At 39.8% G+C, this 27,942-nt stretch overlaps 2 protein-coding genes and 2 long non-coding RNA genes across 8 annotated transcripts in view; 2 read left to right on the top strand and 2 right to left on the bottom strand.

Moving 5' to 3' along the window:
- Nucleotides 1-2,810, top strand: part of LOC115298428 — a 20,760-nt gene extending 17,950 nt beyond the window's left edge. The window contains exon 2 of the long non-coding RNA XR_003911742.1: nucleotides 2,547-2,810. This is a non-coding gene — a long non-coding RNA (uncharacterized LOC115298428). The remainder of the gene's footprint in view (nucleotides 1-2,546) is intronic.
- UGDH (UDP-glucose 6-dehydrogenase) overlaps nucleotides 1-4,604 on the bottom strand; it is a 33,223-nt gene extending 28,619 nt beyond the window's left edge. The window contains exons 1-2 of one of the 2 annotated variants that reach the window (XM_029947139.1): nucleotides 4,333-4,604; nucleotides 3,422-3,494 (exon numbers count right to left, since the gene is read on the bottom strand). The gene's annotated coding sequence lies outside the window, so the exon portion shown is untranslated. The remainder of the gene's footprint in view (nucleotides 1-3,421; nucleotides 3,495-4,332) is intronic. The other variant, XM_029947129.1, reaches the window with a different exon arrangement.
- Nucleotides 4,605-6,616: 2,012 nt separating this feature from the next.
- On the top strand, nucleotides 6,617-21,608 carry LOC115298424. Its single transcript, XR_003911739.1, has 2 exons — nucleotides 6,617-6,660; nucleotides 21,413-21,608. It is a non-coding gene; the product is annotated as an uncharacterized LOC115298424 (long non-coding RNA).
- Nucleotides 17,978-27,942, bottom strand: part of SMIM14 (small integral membrane protein 14) — an 88,607-nt gene continuing 78,642 nt past the window's right edge. For all 4 annotated transcript variants that reach the window (XM_029947152.1, XM_029947169.1, XM_029947160.1 and 1 more), the window contains 2 exons: nucleotides 22,861-23,003; nucleotides 17,978-21,054 (listed from right to left, as the gene is read on the bottom strand). In XM_029947152.1, coding sequence (XP_029803012.1) covers nucleotides 21,022-21,054; nucleotides 22,861-23,003 — 176 coding nt within the window. In that variant the 3' untranslated portion in view covers nucleotides 17,978-21,021. The remainder of the gene's footprint in view (nucleotides 21,055-22,860; nucleotides 23,004-27,942) is intronic.

The raw sequence follows: 27,942 nt of genomic DNA, 5'->3' as shown, positions 1-27,942 counted from the left end.
TATATATATATAATCAACACCTGGCTTTTTTCACTTTATGTATTCTTAAGACCTATTTCTTCTCTCTCTCTTTAAAAACAGTTAAAACTGAGTAAAAATTCAGCTCTTGGGGAACCTGGGTGGCTCAGTCAATTAAGCATCCAACTTCACCTCTGGTCAGGTTTGTGAGCTGGAACCCCACCTCTGGCTCTCTGCTGTCAGTGCAAAGCCTGCTTCAGGCCTCTGTCCCCATCTGTCTCTGTCCCTCTCCTGCTCACCTCTGTCTCTCTCTCAAAAATAAATAAACATTTTTAAAAAGTTACATTATATTCCACTGTGTGGATGTATTTGCAAGGAATTATTAAAACCATGCTAAGTCTTATCTATTTATTATTTATTTTTTATGTTTGTTTATTTTTGAGAAAGACAGAGTGTGAGAGGGGGAGGGGCCAAGAGAGGGAGACATAAAATTTGAAGTAAGCTCCAAGCTATCAGCACAGAGCCCGATGTAGGGTTCGAACCCACAAACAGTGGTATCATGACATGAGCTGAAGTTGGACGCCCAACCAACTGAGCCACCCAGGTGCCCTGTATTTATTTATTATTTTTTAAGTAGGATCCATGCCGAATGTGGGGCTTGAATTCATGACCCTGAGATCAAGTCACATACTCTACCAACTGAGCCAGCCAGGTGACCCTGGTAGATTCTCTCTTTTATAACCTAAATAAATGAGGGGGGTGGTGCCTGGATGGCTCAGTAGTTAAGTGTCTGACTCTTTACTTCGGCTCAGGTCATGATCTCACAGTTAGTGAGTTTGAACCCTGAGTTGGGGCTCTGTGCTGACAGCGCGAATTCTCTCCGCACTGTGGGGAGAGAGTGGGATTCTCTCTCCCTCTCTCTGCCCCTCCCCTGCTTGTTCTCTCTCTCTCTCAAAATAAATAAATAAAAACTTAAAAACAAAAGAGTAAGTAGGGTATAGAAAGAAAAGGGAAGCAGGGAAGCCATTCCAGATTTAAAAAAAAAAAGGAATAAATAAGGACTCACATCAGAAATGAGTCCAAAGAAGTGAGATCTGCCTATCTGTAAAAAAATATATGGGTATTAAGAAGTGGTAAGAGGTAATTACTGTTTTTAATTTTAATTTTTATTATTTATTTGAGAGAGAGAAGCACGTACTGAGCAGGGCAGGGGCAGAGAGAGAGGGAGATAGAGGATCCCAAGTGGTCTGTGCTGACAGCTGAGAGCCAGATGCCGGGCTTGAACTCATGAACCGTGAGATCACAGCCTGAGCCAAAGTCAGATGCTTAACTGACTGAGCCATCCAGGCTCCCTAATTTTTTTTATTTTTAAGTAATCTCTACATCCAGTGTGGGGCTTGAATTTATAACCATGAGATCAAGAGTCGCATTCTCTACTGACTGAGACAGCCAGGTGCCCAGGTGTAATAACTGTCTTATAGGGTGGAAATGAATTGAAAGTGGGTCTCCAGTGCCCCTTGCAGGGAAGCATGTCCATGACATTAAAGAGGCTATAATTTAACAACTTAAAGTTACATAGTTGAAAGAAGCCATAAAAATCAATGCATTAGTGCAGATGAAATCTAACAAATTCCACTGAAGGAAAATAAAAAAGGAAGATCAACTTGTAGCCTGGAAAGACGGAGTTAAGAACAAGAATGACATGTTTATTTCAACACTGTCTAGAGAAGAATGACACAGAATTTGGAAGTCAGATGTGTTCTGGTTGCAGAGAGATGGAGCAAGAATAGGCTTTCCCAACGCCTGAATGGAATGTTTTCCTTAGATCCTTTGCTCTGATTCCACTCTCCCTTATTCAAATTCCCAGTAACTACACTAGAAAGGGATGACCCAGATTTGAGACTAAGCATTCCAGGCACTGTAATAAAATTTCCCTACTGTAATGCCAAAGTTTCATTCTGGTGTATCCATTAGTCTTTTATGAATTTAATCATTGTAAGTTAACATCTAAAACCTCATTAACTTTGGATCCCTAGAGGAAAAATTAAATCTACCCTCCTGATATGCAAGGTTGAAGATCAAGTTCTACACTGTGATGAACCTAAAGAACTATCACACCGTAACTCCCCTTCAACAGCTAGCCAACCTCTCTAACCACACCCAGTATATCTGGAATACATAAAAAGAATTTCAAAGAATTTTTGAAGAGGATGTTCTGGGGTTACCATTTAATTCCATAGCCAAGCGGTTATTAGAGCATTCTACGCCCTCAATCTCAACCAGAGCGGGTTCTGTTAACATTCTTATATAAACATAGATTGAATGTCTACATGATACAACTCTTGAGTTCAGGAGTTCACAGTTTAATAAGGTGCTCGTAGGCTAACAGTTCTTATCTGCGACTGTTTTTGTTACCTCGGCACTTAGAACAGTAGGCTCTCAATAAATACTAACTGAATAGATGCGTAGCTCTCTGTAAGAGCCTGTTTGAGATGAAGACTGTGATTTGAATATCTTTAGCTCAGATGGGTGATCACTGTATCTTTGCTGAAATTGTCCAGAAACCTATTATCCTCTTTTTTATGTAGAACTTCTACACGTCTTTCCAGAGTTACTTCTCATCCACCTCGATTGCCAGGCTGTATTCACCATGCCTTCCATACTGCAGCTGGGTAAACTACTGATGGACTTATATTCTAGAACTGCATGTGTTTTGGGTAACCCTGCCTTGGTATTTCATATGAAGCATGGCGTTCCATAGACGACAATGGAAAAATTACTAACAAAACTAGATGTAGAATCTGTGCAAGTCCCAGTTGTCACTTGAAAGTTTTAATAAAATCTTCAATAAACTTTATTAGACACTGAGCTTGATATAGTGTTACTGATATACTGTGCCTGACACAGATGTCTTCTGATTCCATTTTCCATTTCTACTTTTGTGAACCTTCTGACCCTCTATCGTGCTGTCAGGGAAATGGGAATGTGTGCTTACTGAATGCGTCCATTTGAAATGAGTTTTTACCTCTCAACAAACCAGGCTGTTCCAAAACTACTCTTCAACTAAAATTTTGTAAATTCAGATCAACACTCAACCAAGAAGACATGGCTAACAAATATCAAAGGTCCTATTACAATCATAGTTGAATACAATACCTCCATTCCCACCTCTCTTTAGCATACCCTGCATAATTATCCAGTAGCTAAGCCAATGGACGTTATAGTTGGATACATCAATTTCACATACATATCAACTTTAGTCATTTCCAAAAATTAAATAATAACAGATGCCTGACCCAGGAAAATTATTTCATCAGTGAGAAAGGCAATGTTAACATTATATCCAAAGGACATCATATAAAGTTATGAAAGTAGTAAGAGGGAAGATGAAGTATGCTCATTAGTTACAGGTTTTGGGTCCCAGAAAGGAGTACAGCAGTGGGAGAAGAAATGAGATCCTTACCTTAAACTAGATGCTGGGTACTAACAAGCACATCTCAGAGCAGACAGTAAGCTCTTTCATTTCCAGAACTCCCCTGAAGAAACAGACCAGACTACTGTTCTCCATTTCTTAGGGTATCTGAAGAAACTCAAAGACTCACTGTGTCTTTGAGGGCAGTCAATGGACAGCAACTCCTCTGTATATCCCTGAAAAGCTCCCTAACAGTGAATCCCTCTTTTCTATACACCAGGATATTCAAGCCTAGTCAGTTATCTTCCTATATATAAGAAGTATGATTTTTAAGGTCTCACACAAACATGATCTCCTGAAGCACCCAAGAAAGGCCTTCCCTGACATGAAATAAAGCAAGTATATGGTGTGATTGCCCACAATAGATTCCAGGACAGTCCATACAGATGTCACGGTAGGATGTCTTAGGATTTCACCCTCAAAAGGGCTTTCTGGCTTCGTTTTCTTTTTAGTTTCTTAAGGCCAGTGACAGAAGGAAAGCAAGCAGCTTCCCAGGTGAGCAGACTACACACAAACAAAAGACTGTGACTCTAAGACCAAAACGGGGTCCCTAACCAGAGGACCGCTTCCTTAGGTGGACGTTTGGCTTTCGGGTGGGGGGGGGGGGAATCTCATTTGTTTCATGCCAGAAAGCGAGAAAAAAGCATCAAGTGAAGCGGCTGGAAGACTTGCGAGTCTAGAATAAAAAGCTCAAGCTATTCCATCCTCAGGGCAGCGGACCAAAAGGCGACTCCCACCCTGAGCCCAAAGGAGACCAGGGTCTTGAGACTGGGGAGCCCCGGACCGAGCGCACAGCACAACTGAGAGCAGCGCGCACTCCCCCGCCCCGCTCCCTGCACATCCCGCCGGGACCCCGAACCTTCACGACCCGGCGGTGGGGCGAGCCCGGGCAAGGCGCTTACCCACTTCCAGACACCGAGCGCAGGGGCCGCTCCTATCCCGAAGGCTCGGACAGCTCCTTGCTACGGGCCTCGCTGCTGCAGCTTCTGCACGCTAGCCCTGCTCCGATCGACCTCCCCTCACCGCACGCCCCTCCCTCAGGCTCGCAAGCACTGCACCCAGAGTCCCGGGCCCGAGCCCGTATTTAAAGGCTTCTACCCGAGAAGGCGGAGGCTTCATTCCCCCGCAGCCTGGCCCTCCCGGACTCTGCCCTCCGCCCCATCCCCGCTCCTCCTCGCGCCATACTAGGCCCGGGGCCCGCCCCTATTTCCTGCGGGCCCCAGGGGCGGGGAGACGGGGAGGGGCTAGTCGCAACTAGGATGGGAGGCTCCGCCCCTACCTGAACCTGGGCGAATCCACTCGGGCCAGCTCAGCTGTCACGCCCCTACCGCGAGCTGCGCTGGGCGGAGCTGCGTGCGCTACGAGACCGTTGAGGCTAGTGGGCTGGGACTCCAGGAACCGCTAGGCCGGGCGCTGGTGGCCCTGGCCCCGCTTCGCTCCCTGTGTCCTCGTCCCCGCTGACGGTCGGCTCTGAGGTGGTGCCGCGTGCGCGCCAGGTCGGACATAATCTTGGGTTGTGGAGGTACTGGGCCGGCTGCGGCCCGAGGGGACCGGAAGGTCCCGGCCCCCTTTCCGTTCTCCGCAATTAGCCCGAAGCGATGGCCTAGTCTTTCGGGCCCCCTAAGACCTTGCGGGTGTGACTGGGCCGGCGGCTTACTCCTCTCACGCCCTCCGGGCCAGAGGCCCACGGTTTAGTAAGATCTCGGGTTAGCCACTTCTGGGAAGCCGGCGCCTCCCCTCCTCAGTGGGATGCTGAGTCCTGTCAAGACTGGACCAGTTAGTGCCTCCGCCCTGTGCCTGGAAGGAAAAGCAGAACACCCACGCCCTTCCAGCCATATTTTCCAGACATACTCCTGCCAAATTCGGGATCTGGGATATCTGTGCATGATACGTAGCAGAGAGTTTGCAACATACAAGTTCTATGGGGAAGAGTCAAATTAATCTGTGGAAACTGCCCGTTTTTAATGAGGAGGGTGGTTCTGTTTTTCTCGCTTCCAGAGTCATCTTAAACCTCAAATCTAAGAAAAAAGCACTCGACTTTTTCTGTATTCCTCAACTAAGAATTACATCAGGTGACATAATCCCTGTACTTGAAGTCAAAGACGATTATTAAATACAACGTGATTATTAAATACAATGTAATTAGAAGTTTATAAAGCACATTAAAATACCTGATAAATGAGAGTTTTTTAAAGTTTTATTCCTTTTTTTTAATGTGTATGTTTGAGAGAGAGAGAGACAGTGCAAGCAGGAGAAGGGCAGAGAGAGAGGGAGACACAGAATCCAAAGCAGGCTCCAGGTTCCAAGCTGTCAGCACAGAGCCGGATGGAGGGCTGGAACTCATGAACAGGGAGATCATGAGCTAAGCTGAAGGCCCACGCTTAACCGACTGAGCCACCCAGGGGCCTCTTTTCAAGTTTATTTCCAATCTTTGCACTCAACACGAGGCTCCAACTCCCGACAGGAGAGTAAGAGTCACATGCTCCTCCAGCTGAGCCAGCTAGGGCACCCTGGGATGATGGTTTTCTTGACAGGATCGTGACAACCTTAAGAAACCTTGTGGGGGCGCCTGAGTGGCACAGTCGGTTAACGTCAGGCTTCGGCTCAGGTCCTGATCTTAGGATTCATGGGTCCGAGTCCTGCGTCGGGCTCTGTGCTGACAGCTAGCTCAGAGCCTGGAGCCTGTCTTCGGATTCTGTGTCTCCCTCTCTCTCTGCCCCTCTCTCTTTCAAATAAAACATTAAAAAAACAAAAAATGAATAAACCTTAAAAAAGAAGAAAAGAAAGCTTGTGGATACTGCTTTACCATAGATTGTAGAAAGCATGATAAGATATATAGGTGTTGCATATTCTATGCAATATTCTATATTGTATGGATTTACTCATCCAACAAATATTTAGTGCCTATTGTGAGTTAGATGTTATCCTAGAGACCAAAGATGCAAAATGGATTAAAACTCAATTCCTTCTTCAAAGCTCACAGGTTAAAAAAATTTTTTTTATGTTTTTTTATTTATTTTTGAGAGACAGAGAGAGACCGCGCGAGCAGGGGAGGGTCAGAGAAAGAGACACAGAATCTGAAGCAGGCTCCAGGCTCTGAGCTAACTCTCAGCACAGAGCCCAAGGCAGGGCTCAAACCCATGAACCACAAGATCATGACCCGAGCCTGACCTGAGCCGAAGCCGGCCTCCCAACTGACTGAGCCACCCAGGCCCCGGCAAAGCTCACAGGTTAGTAGAAGAGATAAGTGAATAAGTAATTGCAATACATGTGACAAATACTGTGCTGTAATAGAGTTATCTTTTTGCACTTGGCATATACATAGATTTAAATTTCCTATTAGAGGAACGTCTGGGTGGCTCATTAGATATCCGACTCTTGATTTCTGCTCAGTTCATAATCTCAACAGTTGGTGAAATACAGCTCTCACTAGGGCTCCCAGCTGAGTGTGGACCCTGCTTGGGATTCTGTCTCTCCCTCTCTCTCTGCCCCTCCTCCACTTGCATGCTCCCTCTCTCTTAAAATCAATAAATATTTTAAAAATGAATTTCCTATTACAGTTAGTTTTGTGTAAAAGTTTTTCTATTATTCTTCCCTTTGTTTTGAAGTAAACATTTTTCTACCTATCACTTAACATTCTTTGCTAGTATTTTGATAATAATCATAATCTTTGAAACAGTACAGTCTCAGAAATTAAAGAAGAACATCAATACTAGCTGGGGCGCCCGGGTGGCTCAGTCAGTGAAGCATCTGACTTCGGCTCAGGTCACGATCTCACGGTTCGTGGGTTCGAGCCCCGCTTTGAGCTCTGTGCTGACAGCTAGCTCAGAGCCTGGAGCCTGTCTTTAGATTCTGTGTCTCCCTCTCTCTCTCTGCCCCTCCGCTGCTCATGCTCTGTCTCTCAAAAATAAACAAACATTAAAAAATGAAAAAAAAGAATATGAATACTAGCTAGAATGGACCTTTGGATCTAGGATAGCAGTTCTCAAAATGTAGTGACAATCTCTGAGACCCTTTCAGAGGATCCAAGAATCAAAATATGTTCATAATAATACTACTATATGTTATTTTCTCACAAGCAAACAGTGGAGTTTTCCAGAGATTGTATGACTTGTGATATCAGATTAATGCAGATATTGTAGATTTATAAAAATGTAAAGCAATATCAATCTTAATGAATTTTTAATTTGAAAATACAGTAATTTCTCTTAAATATATGTGGTTTATGTTAACATTATTGTCAATTTTAAAGAATTTATGGATTTTTCATAAGTTGTCAGTTTTCATTTCTAATAAGGTATATGCCAATGGATATAATCAACATGGAAAAACTTTTGGGAGCCTATAAATTTTAAATGTGTAAAGGAGTCCTGAGAACTGCTTGATATAGGCCAATGTTTTTCAGATTATGTTTCATGCAGTTCTAAGTTCCTCTGGAGGTGTGTCAGTCTGTGAGGAAAGAGAAGGAGGGAGAGGTTAGAACAGGGCTCTGGGTCTGCCTATATCCACCTCCTCTTTCCTCCAAACCAGAGCAGTTCTACTTTTACCTGTTTATCTACTTTGTATATCACTTTTTCATGTAGGATTTCAGTTTATACCTAAGTTCCTCTTAAAACTTAAAAACCATTGATTAATTCATTGAATAAGTATTTCTCTCCAAGTGTTTAGTATGTGCTAGTCACCAGGCATACATTTGTGAGTAAAGGATAATACATTCCCCTCCTTCATAAATTTTACTATGGGTAAACATCAGTCAATCACACAGATGAATGTAAAATGACAACTTTATTCAGGTAGGATATGTACAGTCATACGAGTGTATAGGTTCCTCAAGTTGTGATCATTGAGCTCCTAAAGGAAATATGGGAATCAAATAAGGGAAAATAAGAGGGTAGTAGTTACAGGAATAAAAGAATGAATGTGAAGAGAGCAAATCAGAGCTAATGACAGTAATTAAGAATTAGAAAGGGCAATGGGGCACCTGGGTGGCTCAGTAGGTTGAGCATCTGACTTCAGCTCAGGTCAAGATCTAGCAGTTCATGAGTTTGAGCCCCACATCGGCCTTTGTGCTGACAGCTCAGAGCCTGAAGCCTGCTTCGAATTCTATGTCTCCCTTTCTCTCCGCCCCTCCCCCACTCATGCTCTGTCTCTCACTCTCAAAAATTAACATTTTTTAAAAATTAAAAAAGAAAAAGATTTAGAAATAGCATGTCCAGGGTAGTAGTCATGGAGATTCAGAGAAATAAAGATATTCACGAGATGATCAGGGAATAAAAGCCATATGACTTTGGAAATATTCTCCATTCCTCCTCACCCCCACACCAAAGGTGACACTATCCTGGTTTCTGACCATATATTTTAGTTTTGCCTTACAGATACATTTAAGGGAATCAATTTCTAGCTCCTTAGCTACCACAGGTACTCTTTCCCAAAGCAAATATGCTTAAGAATAGTCCATTTTACAAAACAAAGGCTTACCTTTAATGCAAGTGAAACCTTGGTAACCTCCATTGCCCAGGGGTAAAATTCTCCGGAGTGCCAAAGGAATAAACTGGATTCTTGTTTGGGGCAGTCCCCTAATGGTGAGTAATCAAGGCACCTCAAGTCTGTCTTTATTTTATACTTGGTTTTGCTAAGGCTGAAGTCCAGAGTTAGAAACAGGACATGTTGGGAGTGCCTGGGTGGCTCAGTTGGTTAAGTGTTGGACTTCAGCTCGGATTATGATCTTATGGTTCATGGGTTCAAGCTCTGCATTGGGTTCTGTACTGACACCTTGGAACCTGCTTCAGATTGTGTCTCCCTCTTCCTCTGCCCCTCCCCAGCACTCGTTCTCTCTCTCTCAAAGATAATTAAACATTTTTTAAAAATTAAAAAAAGAAAAACAGGACATATTCGCCTATCTTGGGATATTCTGAATTCCAAACAAAAGATACCATATAAATTAGTGATCTTGATTCTTTTAGAAGCTACTTGACTATTCTGCAGGACTACTACAATTTTTAAGAGATATTGGATAAAATTGAAATAGAGAAAATTTACAATATTCAGTTAAATATTTACAATACTTATTTAACTTAGTTATATCAAATCTTAAGTTTTCCACTTATAGTCTTCATTTTGTATGATGTTTAGTACTGTTTATTAACAAAATAGAACTCACATATACCTAGGAACATAATAAGTGTCAGCTTAAAATGTGTGAGCCATTGACTAAAGTCCAGAGCCATTATCCAAAATTTCCAAGCTGTTTAACCACACAGATGCTGGCTTTCTGGACAGCAGCTGGGATTGTTGTTTTAATGCTTTGGAACTATCCAGTTTTATGTAGAAGTCTTGCAAAACCTCTTGTAGTTTCTGCATTGTGATCTTGCCGTCACTAGTCTTTACCCAAAAATTGAGTAAAACAAATGGAGGCAATTTTGAATGTGGAATAGAGATTCCACTTGGTTTGCTCACCAATGAAGCCAAGTAAGTTTAGGTTATAAGATACAAGTCAAGGCTTAGATTCTCTTCTGCTTCCTTGTATATTTTGGCCAAATAGAGAAAAGACTTAAATGACACCAACAATATGGTTAGTTGAGCAAGTGGATTGAAGTAAGAGGGACACATATGAACCTTTGTTAAGGGACAGCATTAACATTGCTTTGCATTGCACTTTTTGTTTGTTTGTTTGTTTGTTTGTTTGCCTTGCACTTTTAAAAGAAAAATATGTGCAAGACAATACATAGTTTTTCAAAATTCTTTTAGGAATATACAAGCAATAAAGTTTGAAATTACCAGGTCTAGGGGAGCCTGGTTAGCTCAGTCCGTTGAGTGTCCACTTTTTGATTTTTGGCTTGGGTCATGATCCCAGGGTCATGGGCTCAAGCCATGTGTCAGGGCTTCATGCTATGACCATGGAGCCTGCTTAAGACTCTCTCTATCCCTCTGTACCTCTTCCCTGCTCATGCTCTCTCCCTCAAAAAAAAATTAATTAGGGGCGCCTCAGTGGCTCAGTCAGTTAAGCATCCAACTTTGGCTCAGGTCATGATCTCATGGTTCGTGGGTTCAAGCCCCGCATCAGGCTCTGTACTGACAGCTCAGAGCCTGGAGCCTGTCTTCAGATTCTGTGTCTCCCTCTCTCTCTGACCCTCCCCTGCTCATGCTGTCTCTCTCTCTCTCTCTCTCTAAAATAAAAACAGTAAAGAAATTATAGGTCTCAGATAAACCAATGGGAGTAGATGGCTGCAGTTTTGTGGAAAACAAGATGGCTGGAGGAGGAGAGGTAAAGGGACTGAGTATTGAAAGGATTGTCTACTTGGATATTGATATTACTGAGAACCATGATAGGAAAAGTGCTGAAAAGGCAGGCAGAAAGTCCAGTGCTAAAATCAGGGGTGAACTGGGGGGTCTATGACTTTGGAAGATAGGGTATCATATGGAATGCTCTGCCAGCATGAGCTTCTAAAGAGTTGGAGAGTTTTAGTGAGGAGAGAGGGATAGCCTGGCAGCCAAAATGAGAAACTGGGAAGAAGCTCACTCTACCTCAACATTCTTTTGGTTAGAGGGTCTGGAAAATAGCTCCCATTTGAGAGGGCAATGGGAGAGTCAGTGCTTGTATGTGGATGCCAAGTTTGGTGAGGGGAATTTTCAGAGAAAAGGGTGAAGGTATGGGGCTTTTGCTAATGATGGCCTTTCAGTTTAGGATGTTTGAGGCATAAGGAAGGGCATGTGATTGAATCAGGTAAGGGGATGGTGGAGTGATAACCTGGGAATCTTGGACTTATAGTGAATGCTGATAGAAAATAGGGGTATAGGACATGATTGAATTACTCTTGATAGTCTCTACAGCCAATTATCATAGTGAAGCTATGAGTGTAGGGAGAGTGTAGGAATGCAGGATTGAGGCGGCTTTGGCAAAAACATATAGATCTCAATGGGTCTTCCTTTCAGACAGGATAGTGGTGCTGTCAACAAAGAGATGACATCACTGTGGGGAAGTGGAGGAGGCTCTCTGGGTATCTCTTGACAGCTCTGCAGATAATCTTATTTTCCATCTGAGTAAAACAATAAAAATGTCTCTTCATCCCAGACTCATATCCCACTCAAGTTACTGCCCCATTTCTCTGCTCCCATTCATTGTAAAACTCCTGCAGAGAGGAGCTGTACTACTTCTCCTCTATATGCCCCCAGTTCTTTCCTTAACTACTCCAGCTGGGCTTTCTTCCCCATCACTCCACCAAAACATCTTTTATCAAGTTCACCAGTGAGTCCTTTCTGCTGAAATGTTCAATTCTCCAACCCCATGATTGGACTTATCAGTAGAACTTGCTGTCATTGAGCCCCTCAAATGGTTTTCTTCTTTCACTGGATGCTTCTTCTCAGTTTGTTGGTTCCTCTTTCTCAACCAGAGCTCTAAATATTGCAGTGCCCTGGGTCCCAGTCCTGGGATTTCTTCTCTTCTCTGTCTTTACTAAGTAATTTTATTCAGTCCCAAAGATTCAAACATTATCTCTATTCTGTTGCCTTTTGATTTCTCTCTCTCCTTGTGATGGAACTTTACTTAGCTCTACACATCTCTATCCAACTACCTACTCAAAAGCTCCATTTGGCACCTTAAAATCATCATATCCAACACGTATTGTTTTTTCTCCATGGCAGTGACTGCCAGCTGACTCCAATAGCCACACTTACTTAGTAAAAGAATTCCCAAATGTTAGCTGGGCAGATATAGTCCAGGATAAAGACTACACCTGGCCTCCTTTGGGAATGGTCATGTGACTAAGTTTTGGCCAAGTGGATGCGAATGAAAGGGGTATGTACAACTTACAGGACAAGCCTTTAAGTGAACAGGTAGGCACTCCACGTTTCCTTCCCTTCTGGCAGAAGCACTGGCCTGGTGAGGATTGTGGTGAACTATCTGACAATGCAGAGGACAACACTGGGTGGACAACAGAATTTGAGAAACACTGCTCTAGGGGTCAGGGGAGCAACAAGACAGAGTCTGAGTTATGAATTACCTAAAGTAAGCATTTCAGCCCTACACTGCTTATATTCTTTTTTTAATGTTTATTTATTTTAGAGAGAGAGCACACATGGAGGAGGGGCAGAGAGGGAGGGAGACACAGAATCTGAAGCAGGCTCCAGGCTCTGAGCTGTCAGTGTAGAACTCATGAACCGTAAGATCATGACCTGAGCTGAAAGTCATTAACCGACTGAGCCACCTTAGGTGCCCCCCTTGTATTTGTTTATTTTAAACATTTATTTATTTCTGTGAGAGTGCAAGCAGGGGAGGGAATATTTACCCTGTTAACAATTGTGATCCAAGTCCTTGCAAAGTAATAATCCTATCCTTCCTTAACTTCCTTCCTTCCTTCCTTCCTACCTTTCCCCCCCTCCCTTCCTATCCCCTCGCCCTCTCTCTCACTTTCCTTTTAAGAGCCTTCACATGAACTGAACAGGCTTCTGTTAGGGCCATCCATGAAGCATAACATCTCCCTTCCTCATTCCCACAAGAAATAACTGAGAAAATAAAAAGGTATTATTTTTAGGCATCGGGAAAAACTGAAATAACACTACTAAAAATAAACTACTGCAGGAGAATTTAAGGTTTCAGTTAATTCCGTGCTGATATATAGAAATCAATTAGAAGGAAATGATTGCTTTTGTTTTCTTTTTCATCTCTAGAACCAACTAAAGATAAGGTTTAGTATTCTTTTTTTTTTTTTTTTTTTTTTTTGAGAAGGATACAACATGAGCAGCAGGGTAGGGGCAGAGGGAGAGAAAATCTTAAGCAGGCTCCACAGCATGAAGCCCAATGGGGTGCTTGATCCCACAACTGGGAGATCATTACCTGAGCCAAAATCAAGAGTGGGACACTTAACCAACAACCACCCAGGAGCCTTAAAGTTTAGCATTCTTAATGCCAGCAGTTCTTACCCTTAACTGCTACTGAATTCACCTGTAGATGGTTTTTTTTTTTTTAAGTTTTAAATTTATTTTTGAGAGACAGAGACCATGCAAGCAGGGAAGGGTCAGAGACGGGGGGGAAGATACATAATCTGAAGCAGGCTCCAGGCTCTGAGCTAGCTGTCAGCAGAGAGCCTGACGCAGGGCTCGAACCCATGAACCGTGAGATCATGACCTGAGCCGAAGCCGGACACTTAACCGACTGAGCTACCCAGGCGCCCCCACCTGTAGATGTTTAGGTCAAAGTCCATAACAGAATCTCTGAGGCGTGGGGCCGAAGCATCAGGTTTTTAAAGCTCTCGATGTATAGCCAAAGTTGAGAACTACTCGTCTGTTTGCTCTTTAGCTTTCATTGCAGTGATTTCTTCATCTATTCAAAGATATTTGCTTTCCAGTTTCCATCCCAAGGATTTTAAAATCTTGGTTAGAAACTGTGATATTCTACTTGATGTTTTAATCTTTAATGTTTTTCTTATGCCAGGTCTGACCTAAAGGCTCCATTGTCCATTCTTAGTAGGGTGAATTCTTTCCAATGGAAATTCAGTTAGTGCCCCAAATATGCAGTTTCTGTACAACTTAAGATTTTGAAAAGGGAGAGTGTGAATGTGTGTGCATATGTGTATGTACATGTGTGTATGTATGTGACTGGGAGGATGAGGTCCTTTATGTAACAATTTTTTAGGACTTTAGAAAGCATTTTTACAAACATTTCATTTGCTCTTTACTCAGTTGTTTGTAAAGTGGTAGGTATATGATAAGTAAATGAGGGAAGTAATGCTTCAAATTAAGTGGGCTCCCTAAGGTTCACATAACTTGTTTTCCTTAGTCAAGGTAGAGGCTGCTCAAAATACCAGTAGTCATTTAGTTATGAATAACTAACATTCACACAGTTTCACGAGAATATGTTGTAACATATTAAATGTAGAAGTAGAAATGAAAACCCAGCTTTAAGCTAGCTATTAAAAATTTTGCAAAACTGTAGAACAGTGCCACTCTTCTAAATTTTCATTTTGGAAAGTGGTTATTTTTTCATAAAAACCTTTTTATTAATATGTATTGGGTTTACTGTTATTTTTAAATATGCAATACTTTTAAATGTTCTAGTTTTGGATGAGGTGTATATTGATGGATATAATACATATAAACAAGTTTATTGGGGCTCCTCAGCCAGGAAGTTTGGGAATCACTGTAAGCTGTATGCTATCTTTTAATTGTGAGAAGAGCTCAAAATCTGAATGAACTGTTCACCTTAGCATTAGGCCCACCTAACACAAAACTACGAACACTTTTCCCCCAAGGCTAAAACACTACTGGCAATACTAAATATTTTTACTGCCTGAGAAAACCACTACAATTAAAATAGAAGTTTGAGAATTGGACAAAAATTACAGAATGATAAAAAAGTTTTCTTCAACAAAAAACCCTTTCTATATCTTTGATACTTCCATAGATTAGCATCAGAATTTATTACAAGATTATTATGATTATTTTTATTATAAGGATATTACTACAATTATTCAATCTTAACTGTTGCCAGTTTATACCTATTTATGTGATTCTTAAGTTCTTAAATATTCCAACACAATGAAAAGAATTCCTTTGATGTTGTGGAAAATTACTACCCATTCTCTAATGGAGAAACTATAATTTTCAATTATACTTTATTTAGCCCAATAACTTCATTAAGCTTTGTATTTTCTGACTGAACTTTGGCTAACAGAACCGTGCTTGAAGCCTGAGAACACCAGCGTTCAGTAGGCTTTTGTTGGTGAAACTCTCTGGGAAAGAAGATGTTGACAGAGGTATAATGTGAGACAAAAATGAAAATGTAGTTTTTTTAATTAAAAAAATTTTTTTAACATTTATTCCTTTTTGAGAGACAGAGAGAGACCGAGCATGAGCGGGTGAAGGGCAGAGAGAGAGGGAGACACAGAATCGGAAGCAGGCTCCAGGCTCTGAGCTGTCAGCACAGAGCCCAATGTGGGGCTCGAACCCACAGACCACGAGATCATGACCTGAGCTGAAGTCCACCAACTGAGCCACCCAGGCACCCCTTTAAACATTTTTTTAATCTTTATTTTTATTTCAAAAAAATTTTTTAATGTTTTTATTTATTTTTGAGAGAGAGACAATGAGAGCAGGGGAGGGTCAGAGAGGGAGGGAGACACAGAATCCAAAGACAGGTTCCAGGCTCTGAGCTGTCAGCACAGAGCCTGACATGGGGCTCGAACCCATGAATGAGAGATCATGACCTGAGCCCAAGTCGGATGCTTAACCGACTGAGCCACCCAGGCGCCCCAGTAAAATGTAGTTTTAAAGTAAAGGTGGGGCGCCTGGGTGGCTCAGTCGGTTGAGCATCCGACTCGGGCTCAGGTCATGATCTCACGGTTAGTGGGTAGGAGCCTCACATCAGGCTCTGTGCCAACAGCTCAGAGCCTGGAGCCTGCTTCAGATTCGGTGTCTCCCTCTCTCTCTTTCTCTCTCTGCCCCTCCCCCTCTCATGCTCTGTCTCTTAAAAGTAAGTAGACATTTAAAAAAATTAAAGAAAAGGTTGTTAGATTAAAATTGAAGGCTAGGGGCGCCTGGGTGGCTCAGTCGGTTGAGCGTCCGGCTTCAGCTCAGGCCATGATCTTATGGTTTGTGGGTTTGAGCCCCATGTCAGGTTCTGACAGCTAGCTCAGAGCCTGAAGTCTGCTTCAGATTCCTTGTCTCCCTCTCTCTCTGACCCTCCCCTGCTTGCACTGTCTCTCAAAAATAAATAAAAACAAAACAAAACAAAATTAAAAAAAATAAAATTGAAGGCTAAGCAAATCTGTAACAATATAAATCTTTTTTAATGTTTACTTATTTGAGAGAGAGAGAGAGAGAGAAGGAGAGGGAGGCGCAGAGAGAGAGAAAACCCCAAGCAGGCTCCACACTTATCAGTGCAGAGCCAGACATGGGGCTTGAACCCACAAACCGTTATGATCATGACCTAAGCGAAAATCAAGAGTTGGACACTTAACTGACGCCCACAAGGATATAAATCTTAATCCATTTGTTGGTAGTAAAGGCTCTGGTGCCAGATTTAAATCTGTTCTGTATGCTGTAACCACAAAATCATACTTGTTGTGTTAATTGTTAAGGAATCACCTTTAAAACACCCAGACTTCTAAAGTCTTAATGTTTCTCTACTAATTAGTTGTCAGGGAGAGCTGCAGTCAGGCCAGGGTCGGTAATGCCTTTCGAATGTACAGTGCCTCTTCCTTTGGCACCAAATTAATGAGTGACTATATAACAGATTCATTTCTTTAAAAACAACATAGGAGACTTATTCTATAATGCTGAATTTGCTATGTAGTATTTGTGCTCTTTTAATTTTGCTCAGTTCTTCAAAAGATGAAAACAATGCAATTCAAATTCATTAATTATCAAGACATAACCTGTGTCTGAGGTTATGAGCAGTATAGGAACAAGATTTTTAAGAGGTAAGACTTCTGATATTGCAGGGATTGTAATTTTTTTTCTCATTCCTAAATTTCCTAGAAATAAGAAGAGTTTTTAAAAGAGAATATTCTTTTTTGATATAAAAGTTGCTTTATTCTTAAAACTACATATTAGTCTTTACCCCGGCATACTCCCTGCTTCCCAGACATCTTCCACCTCCCTTTCAACAGACATCATAATTTGGCATCTGATAGTTTAAAATGGTTTCCAAAATCTAATTTTGAATAACATGCATCTTAAAGCAAAAAGTTTAGCAATAAATGAATATAAACACTTATTGAAAAGATCACCTTTTAACTCCAGTTTTTAAAAATTTGAGCATGATAGATAATCATAGTTGGTGTTTATGGAACTTTTTGGTGGGGAGAAAAACCAACTCTATAAACTGAGATTTGCAGCTGAGAAAAACTATCAGATGAAATGGCAGGAAGAAAAGAACTCACTTTATTAGAACTCCACTTTCTAAGAGGAAAACTAATACTGCAGAACCATTTAATGAAAACTTAGCATTATAGGGGTTCAGATATCTACTGACATAAATATGACAACTTGAGATTGAAATCATTAACTGTATTTCACAAATTTTGCTGTTTTAAAGAACACTTAAGTATCACACAGACACTGAAATCATAACCATGCCAGGGCCATTTTACCATTTTTAACATGTACATGAGGATTCAGAATCTTTAGTTATCTGGATGCATTCCAGGTAACAGGACAAAAGCAAATTTTTACTTGAGCAGGGGTTCAGTACAGTTACATGTCTAGCTTCTTTTAAGTAACATCTGTGTGCTCAAATAATTAATACTATTGGATATTATTCCCTCAAAGCAAATGTCTATTAACCCTGTCTCCTAGAAGAAATTAAAAAAAATAATAACTAAAAAAATGTAATTGCAATCTAATTTCCTAGAGATTCTCAAAATCCCTACTTCTGAATACTGGCCCTACTGCTATTATAGAAATATTTTTTCTTGAAAATTCCATTCCTCAATGGCATGTATTTAGTTAGGAGTAAAAAGTCTTACAAAGAAACTATTAAATAAAGAATGTTAACATTTTCCTAAGCAAAAGATGCTTGCTTCATTCCCACAAAAGCCAAACAGAAAACAATGCGTTACTAATGTTTTCTATTTATTCATTAATAAAAAGTGCATAGTACAAGCCCTTTATCCCAGTCCAAGTACTCAGTAAAAGATTACAATAAACCCTGGATGGCACAGACATGATTTGTTTGGCATGATTTAAACATTTAAAAACAGCAATTTTTTAGTATATCACATGACCACTTTCGCTTTTAACAAAGTAATCATCAGACATGGTAACAATTACATATGATTTTTCATTTAGAAATATTATGTTAAGATTAAACCTACTATTGCAACAACAAAAATTTAACCCATTAAGTGTAAACTCTTCATTTCTCCTTCAAGTTGCTATTTTGTGTCTTAAGCTGATGAGCTGGTCCAATTTTAGAAAGTTTATTTAGTGACAGACTTTAATTCAGAGTGATAAATTTCCAAGATTCCTTTGAAAATATAAAAATTCAGTAATTCTATAAACACTATCACATCACATACCACAATGACACTAAAAGTAACCATTGAATAACTGAACCTAATAGTTACTTTGGAAAATCTCTGCAAGTTGTTTAAAATATGACTTGTTGGCCATGGGATAGTGCTTGGATAGATACATGATAAAAATCTTTTACTATACACAGTTCCAATGTTAACTTTTTCCATATGTAAAGCAAGAAAACATTATTTTGCATAAGGGATATTAAATGACTCTAAAACAAAATAAATTTAATGTTTGTGGAATACTTATAAGAGCCAAAAATTAAAATGTGAAGTTTTAGCTTTCTTTTTTCCAGATTATTTAAAAATGACTGTAGCCACAGTTCAGGTGAATGTTTACAGGCCAAGTAATGACTAAGAGTGTGCTCAATAAGAAGGCCACATATAGCAGCTTTAAGAATTAAATAGAATAATATAAATTACTAGTTAGGTTAACAGGAATACTTTATATGCAGTAGTACATGATCTTTTTCAAGAATGCAGAGAAATTTTACAAGCAAGAAAAACCAAAACTACTTCTCTAGGAGCTTTTGTTGCTAATTAAATAGATGGTCCATATAGAAAAGGTTAATATACTGGATGTACTGTCAATTAAGTGTACATGACAGAAATGGAGAACCAGGAATAAGAATCTAGATTTGCAGGTCTCTAGCTAACACTAGACATTGTTTCCAGGTCAAGGTCAGTGACTTCAACCAAAGGCAATTCTCAACTGTTTGTGAGCCACAAATTCAGTAAACACATCAGTATCTCTGCCAAAGACTGGCCTTCTAGCAGCTTAGAGAACAGACTGTAGAATATATGTGTAAGCCTTCCAAGTCTAGGGGGCAGGGCAGAAAAAGGGATGCTTACATAGATGTGGCTCCATCCTATGCCATTCCTGCCCTTTCTGCATTAAATACTCTAACAGCGATAAAGCTGGGAAGCTTTCCAGGCCCAGCAAGGGGAAGAACCTTAAACCTATGGTGCTCAATTATTCAAGATTTGACTTACCTGTGTTATGATATCCTTCAAATAGCACAAAGTGATTAAGAGTAGGTTATATTATGTCAAGAAATTGAGCATCGAAGCCAAGAAGCACAGAAGGAATGCAAGCAGTCAATACTGGAGTATATGATGAAAGAAGCCCTTAAAATGTGTATGGCCTAATTTGTAACCATGATAAAGGGGGAGAAAATACTCTACAAGCATCACACAACTGTATCAGAGACTCTATTAAACAGTACAATGATATAGAGAAGTTTATTAATTCATACAAGTAATTTCTCAGATCGATACAGTGAAAAGCTAGACTGATCTGGGGGAAATCCTTACATCAATAGTAAAATATCTTTTAGCCCCCATAAGCCATCTGTAATCACTTGCTAAGAAAAAAATTCCATAACCACATAGGTCATGCAGATTTGTTTTTATGCCATTTGTATTCATTTCTTTCAAACTGGGCAATGCAACCTTTTACTTTTCATACATTTCAAAATTTTACTTATATTAATACTCCTCCTCACCCCAACCCATCTTATGACTAAATAAGAATGAAATAAGTGGTGAGAAAAAGATTCTTGATTGCTTTTTTATTTTCCTCCTTCTCCCCTGGAGTACATCAAATATTTTTTAAAGTAAAAAGGATAAAAAAGACTCAATTTTTTCTTCACAGAAAAAATAGACTAAATAAGTAAGGAGCATTCAAATATCAGTAACCAAATAGGTCCCCAATACAGCTTTTAAGATAGTTCCATTTAACAGGGAAGTGTTAGAACAGAAAAGAAGGTTCCTAAGAGGCACCCATTTAACAAATAAATTATAGCTTAAATTATTACTGTATAGAATATACTTGGCAAAAGCAGAAAGAATGAACTTTTTTCCTCCTTTCATGAACCTTGTAAGGCCATAATGGACTGTAAATCATCCACCATATTTAAGTCATGTTTACTTAAAGTTCTCCTAATATTAGACATTTTTATGGGAATAAAAATCTTTAGTAAACGACTTCATTTCTTCTCCCCTCATAAGCCTGTTGTAGTGGATGACACCAGATCCGTACAATATTCCAAAGGCTGCCACAGTCCCAAGAACTAGAGAGAACTGCCACCCACAAATAAACTATCAAGGTGAATGTAAATACAGTGTGGTTCTAATTTTTTTCATACAATCTCAGACAACCCAAATAACTTTATAAATACCTTATGAAAAAAAGCAATTTAAAAACCTATCAAAACTATTTAAAATATTTAAATGCAGAGACCTCAAATTTCCTTCAATCAGGCCAGAAATCATCACAAAAATTATGATCACAGTTACAAACAGAATGAGTGGAATGTTTAAGTTTAGGATAACCAAAAAAGCCCATGTAACTTTTTTTAATATAATCATTTACTCAAATATAAAAAGGAACAGTGATAACACAGGAAGCAAAAATAAGCTTGCAAGTGAAACTTCTAGAAGCTCATGAAAACAATACCATCCCATATTGCAGAGGCAAAAGGAAAAACAGTTCTAACGGGGTTAAGAGTACTCTGGTCATCTTCGTTCATTTGGTCGTGCAAGGTGTTAACTATTTTCACTTCCCATAGCACAAGGTTAGTCCACAGGAGGGGCTGGTGGATCTTGTCCCTGGCATTAGAAAGACAAATTATGGAACTGACTTCTTAAATCCCAGTGCAACTAATCTAACACATATAGTAAGCATTGACCAGCATGCCCCCCACCCTCCGATCCCTAATCATATACTTATTTGAACTTTTTATATGTTTCTGCACAAGGGAACACTATAGTAACGCTGTAATTCACCAATGTTGGTCTCATCCCTCCCTGAGGCATGAAAGAAAGGAAAATTGTGTAACAGTAGTACGATATCTGATAGCTGCAGAAGTGATATTTAAACCAATAAAAGTAGCATCATCCCTGTGGCTAAGATGACCAAGCTCAGGACAACCAAAGTGAAGCTAGAGATTTTTGTTTCTCACTACAGAATGTCAGCGAGGAAGCATGTGGCTCCAGATGCTGTTTGGCAGGCATCCATCCCATGACCACAAAGGGAGCCCACTTCGGAATGAAGCTGATGGTCCGAGGCAATAAAGTAGGTCTTCGAGAATACTAAACACTGACCCTACAACCTCTCTGGATTTTCTAATGTGTAAACCAATAAAGCCACTTGTTTAAACCAGGCTAAGCTGATTTTGTTACTTGCAGGAGAAAGTATTTTAACTGTAAAGGAAAGGTCAGAGCTTTAGGAATCTTCAGGAAGGTTCCACTTATTTACTGTGACATACTATAGGAGGCCCTAGTTGAGGGTGGTCAATTTTTCTATTTGAAAACATTTTCTTCCTTATTCTTAGGGCAGTGAGGCTACTCTTCTAGAACTGCTGGCCTACAACGTAATAAGGTTTAGGGACTATTATCTTAAATTTCTGCCAATCTTGATGGCTTCTAAACCATCTTATTAAGTTGAATTTTTAGCTCCAAAAGTTGAGGAAGTTGCTCTTTGATATGAAATAAAACTATGCATAGAAAGAAAAAAGGCTGAGGAGAAAGCACCTTATCAAGACAATATATAAGCTGTTTAATAGATATGTTCCTCTCCTTGAAAAAATAAATTTAAGGCCCTTTATATCGTGCTAATGCTGTTTCTTTCTTAAAATCAGCATGGCTACATATCTAAATGTTCTAGTCCTAAAAAAAAAAAAAAAAAAAGCACTGATTAATTAACATTCTACATTTGCTTTCTCCTACTTAAGAAATTTGTTTAAACTTCTAATAATAACAACACAAGATTGTGGAAAAGAAGAAATTATTTTAGCAATTCCATATGGTGATGGTTAGAGAAGGGACTTAGTGGCATAATTTGGTGTTCAACAAGTGAATTCATCATGGAAATATTTTTAAAGAGATAACATCCAAGTCAAATAGAAAGGAAAAAAATATAAATGCTGGTTCTCAAAACAATTAAAAGGAATCCTTCAATGGAGTTTCTTCTATTAAAGACAGCACCAAACAGGGTGAAGTAGAGGAAAAAATATGAACTCTAGCTAGTAAGAGAATTTAAAGAGCTGGAACCATGAGAAGCAAGGGATCAACTGTGAGGCACTGAGGAGTGGACGACTGAGATTTGAGAAGTACTGCTGTGGATTACTATGAACTGGATTATCTTCCATGTTGAGAAAGAAAAGAATGTGAGTAAAGATTGGAATTCATTTTACAATTCTTTTTGGGCTACTGGTCTGTGCTTCTCTCTATATGTAACTCTGTGAAGATTAAGCCATTTGGGGGGGGTCACAAGATTTACAAGGACTACATAGGAAGAACTTACTCCATGAGTTAAATCTTTTTGCTAATTCAGATATTTCAATCAAAACAAACTCCTCCCATTCCCAGGCCACACCTACCTGTACCCATGAATTTCTAATCCACAACACTTACATTATGAGGACTCGTTGGCTTTCCAGTAAGATTGGATCCTCTTAGATTAGGAGGTCTCAGTAGAAACAAGATCACTGCAATAACCATCCAGGCCATCAAGATCATGGTAATACTGATGCCATTATCACCAGAAGGTCCTGGTACTAAAGACAAACAAAAATATATTGCAACAAAAATATTTTTATTATATATATTTTTTAAATTTACGGTTATAATATTGTTAGATAATGTAAAAAAGGAAATTCTAATGTTTAAATGCCATTTTCAAAAATTGTATTAATATGAAAAATTGTAGACAAATTTTAAGAAATACAATTACAAAATATTACATCTTAAATTTCCCTTATGAGAAAATCTAAATGGTAAATGGTACAGAATAGTCATAAGACAAAACCTATTAAATGAGGATTTTAATGGATAGTGGTTCTTAATATTTTGGTGTGACAGAATCCTTTGAGAATTTTAGAAAAATTAAGGACTCTTCCTACTGTAAGAATACATGTATGCACACTCAATTTTGCAGATGATTTGGGAAGGCTCATGAACCCACAAAGCCATCAATCCCTAGATATACTGAGATCTACAAAACCCAGTAAAGACACTCTACCTCAGGACAGGAAAATTCTGCATTTTAATTACAAAAGCAGCATGAAAAAATAAAAAGGGACCGTCCAAATTGTATAATATAAAGATCCCTTGAATAATATCCTCTAACGAAGAGATAGTAATTTGGCCTTCTTTTTTGACACAAAAAGTTGGATTCAGATATAGATATTCTAAAGTCTACACATTTATCAAGAGAGAGAAGTCAGGGCTGTGTGTGTTGGTAATAGTTTCTCCCAGCTCTTTAGACAGCCATATCTCATTATTACGAGTACCTAACACAGTGTTGGCTCATGGCATGAGCCTAACAAATTTCTGCTAAATAAAACAGGCTTATAATTGATGTATATTAGAGAACTCAGTTGTCTGAAATGAAAATTACAGAAGATAGATTTTTTTGTTATTTATTTATTTATTTATTGGTTTAAGAGAGAGAGAGAGATAGAGAGTGAGTGAAGGAGGGGTAGAGAGAGAAGAAGATCCATGAACCATGAGATCATGAGCTGAGTCGAAATTGAGTCAGACACTTCATCAACTGAGCCACCCAGGAGCTCCTATTTTGAGAGAGAGAAAGAGAGAGGGAGAGAGGGAGTGAGAGGGGGAGAGAGAGGGAGAGAGAGAGAGAGGGAGGGAAAGCAGGGAAGGGGCAGAGAGAGAGGGAGAGACAGAATGCCAAGCAGGCTCCGTGCTGTCAGCACAGAGCCCTACATGGGACTAAAGGGACTGAGCCACCCAGGCACCACATGAAAGGTGTTTTTTTTTTTTTAAAAAAAAGCCACTACTGTTGGGGCACCTGGGGGGCTCGGTTTAAGTGTGATTCTTGGTTTCAGCTCAGGTCATGATATCACAGTTTGTGAGTTTGAACCTTGCATCAGGATCTGCACTGACAGTGTGGAGTCTGCTTGGGATTCTCTGTCTCCCTCTGTCTCTGTCTCTCTATCTCAAAATACACATTAAAAAAAAACCAATTACTATTATTTTTATTACTAAATAATAGCTAAAATTTGAACCAAGCATATCTATTAATCCTTTTAACAATCTTATTTTATGGTAAGTACTATCATATTTTCATTTTATTGATGAGGAAACTGGGGAAAAGGAGGGTTAAATCCTCATGTCATACAACTGGTATATGGCAAAGCTGGAATTTAATACAGCTGGTACCATTCCAGAGCCTGTGCTCTTAACTAACCTCTTTGCCCTGTCAGAATCTCTCACAGTACCACAGAGTGAGACAGAGCCTGAAAATTATCAGTCCTGTGAGTAGTAACATTAGAAAATACAGATTTAAAAAGGATTTTTGATGAATAAGCTTATAACTAGAGGTTTGGTAAAATTAGCTTTATTTTATTTTTTTAAATTTATTTTTGATACAGAGAGAGATAGAACATGAGAGGGGGAGGGGCAGAGAGAGAAGGAGACACAGAACTGGAAGCAGGCTCCAGGCTCTGAGCTGTCAGCACAGAGCCTGACGCGGGTCTCGAACCCACGAACGTGAGATCTGACCTGAGCCGAAGTCAGAGGCTTAACCAACTGAGCCACTCAGGCGCCCCTAAAATTAGCTTTAAAGTTAAAGAAGGATAACTGTGACTTCTATACATTGTCACTTCTTATAGTGCCCCTCCGTCTCAAATAAAACTCTAGATTAATGGTATAGACCAGAAGTGTAACCCCAATGTCAATTCTTATAAATTACTCAGTTTGGAAAGTGGGTCTCTTGTATTTTATAAGTAATCTCTACACCCAGTGTGAGGCTGAAACTCACAACCCTGAGATCACGAGCTGCATGCTTTACTGACTAAGCCAGCTAGGCACCCCAGGTCTCTTATTTTTTTTGATACTCTTTGCAAATAAAATATTCTTCAGGGAGTGGAACCTTGGATCACTAATTTACTAATTCATGTCCTCTGAGACACGAAAATGCCTACTCTCACAATCATGTTCTGGTTCTCAGTTCCCTGTAACTGTCTCCGGGCTTGGTTCTTATTCCTGTCTTTCCTGCATACTGCTGCCAGAAAGATTTGCTTGGAACACTGCTTGTAACCCAGCTGCTGACCAACCCAGTGACTTACTCTCTGACTACTGCTTCAACTCTGAACTCGTCAACCTGGCCTTCCCTCATAGGATTTGGCCTTACTCATCATTTTAACTCTAAATTTCTCAGAAAAAGCACCTCTTGCTCTAGTCAACCCCATTATCTTCTTCCTTCTGTAGCCAGTGGTTGTCTGGTCTGCCTATGCATCAGAATGGCCTGTGATGACAGCAATACCACAGATTCTATGGCGCTACCTCACACCATCTAATTCAGGAGAAGCTCAGGGATGGGGTCAGGAACCAACAATATTTTAAAAGCTTTCCAAATGAATATGATGCAACAGTTCTATGCTAGTTTGGCTTACAGCATTTGCCAATTTTACAAACTCAGTCCTGGGGCACTCATGACTTTTTACCTGTCTGGCATGTGCTTACAAATAACCTCCATTTATTCACCTACATCACTCTCTTCTATAAAAATCTCCATTTTTGGGGTGCCTGGGTGGCTCACTCAGCTGAGTGTTCAACTTTGGCTCAGATCATGATCTCACAGTTTGTGGGTTCAAGCCTCACATTTGGCTCACTACTGTCAGTGCCGAGCCTGCTTCAGATCCTCTGTCCCCCTCTCTTTGCCCCAACTCTGCTCACTCTCTCTCAAAAGTGAATAAAAAGAGAAACAGAGAGAGAGAGAGAGAGAGAGAGAGAGAGAGAGAGAAAATGAGCAAGGGAGGTGTAGAGAGAGAGGGAGACAGAGAATCTGAAGCAGGTTCCAGGCTGTGAGTTAGCTGTCAGCACAGACCCCGGCCAATGTGGGGCTCAAACCCATAAACCATGAGATCATGACCTGAGCCAAAGTCAAACGTTTAAGTGAAATGAGCCACTCAGGCGTCCCAAAAATGAATAAACTTTTTTTTTTAAATCTTCGTTTTCTCAGTTCTCTCCTTCCTTTCTTCTCTGGACTAGTATAGCGTTCCTAGTTTGAAGGAATGGAGTCCTACTGGTTCTAATTAGGACATTAACTTTTTAAGAACTGAGACCATCTCATAGCTGTTTGACTCCATTATTTCTTAGCTATGTAATATCTCTGCCTCAATTTCTTCACTAGTGAAACGGCAATATTCCCGTCATCCCAGAGAGCAGTTGTGAGGATTGAAATGATTACACATAAGGAGCAGTTAGTACAGTGGCTGGTACACAGGAGGTGTTCAATAAACATCAGCCATTACTAGTATTATGCACACAGGAAAGTCTGACTGCAGATATATCCTGGTGGGGATAATTTGAATAAGATGCTGAAGTGGGAATGAAAAAGGGTCAAATACAAATAGTATTAGGATGGAAGAAGCAAAACACATGGGGATTGGCTGGACTAACAGTAGAAGGGGGAAGAAAAGATGTTAAGGATGCCTCTAAAATTTCTGAAGGGTAGTAATGTGTAGTAAAATTTCTCTACTTAAAAGGCTAAGGGAAAAAAAGGTTATATTTAGGATATCATTTTCCTAACCTTTGGTAAGTTCATTTCTCTTATTCTCCAATAACTCATGACCCCTCTCAGAATGAAGAGTAATAGCTGAATCAAAGTTGAACCTCTTGGGGGCGACTGGGTGGCTCAATGGGTTAAGCATCTGACTCTTGATTTTGGCTCAGGTCATGATCTCACAGTGTGTGAGATCGAGTCCCGTGCTGGGCTCTGTGCTGACAGTACAGAGCCTGCTTGGGATTCTCTTTCCCTCTCTCTTTCTGGATCTGTCTCAAAAGAAATAAACTTAAAAAAGAAGTTGAACCTCTTGACCATAGTCAGTATTTCTCTGTTTATATCAGCCCCACAAAATTAAGGTGGCTCTAGAATGTATTTTCACATAGGTATACTGTGAAAGGGTTTTTTTTTTTTTTAAACTAGAAACAAACCTAAATGCCTGCCAAGACTGTCTGTAAATTAAGGGAACATCTGCACAATGTAATCCCATGAAGCTGTAAAAAATGTTGAGTAAAGTCTCCATGAGATCACTATATATTTTTTTTGACTAAAAAAAAAAAAGGTGAAAAACTGTGTACAAAGACTGGGAGCAAATATATAGTTTGCTTGTACATGCATAAGTTCTGTAAAGATACATAAAAAACTAATAATAATACTTGGAGACAGAACCTGAGTAGTAGGGAAAATATAAGTAGGAAGATCACTTTTCAGTGCATATTAACTCCTTAATTTGTGAACTATACATAAAAAATAAAGTTGAATTAAACAAAAAAAGTAGGTTGAAATTACTTCAGGATTGGAGATCCTGGGTATCTGAACTGACTTGGACTTCTTGAAATATTCAAAAACAGAGATGGAGTTATAGGTAGCACTCTGTGGTTATTTGTAGGCCCTTACAACGCTTTTCCTAAAATCTCAAAACAATTATGCTACTCAAATGCCCTGATACTACATGTAGCTGATACTAA

Source organism: Suricata suricatta, chromosome 1 (genome assembly GCF_006229205.1).
Source record: "Suricata suricatta isolate VVHF042 chromosome 1, meerkat_22Aug2017_6uvM2_HiC, whole genome shotgun sequence".
Lineage (NCBI taxonomy): Eukaryota > Metazoa > Chordata > Mammalia > Carnivora > Herpestidae > Suricata > Suricata suricatta.
This window is presented reverse-complemented; position numbering and strand designations above follow the sequence as displayed.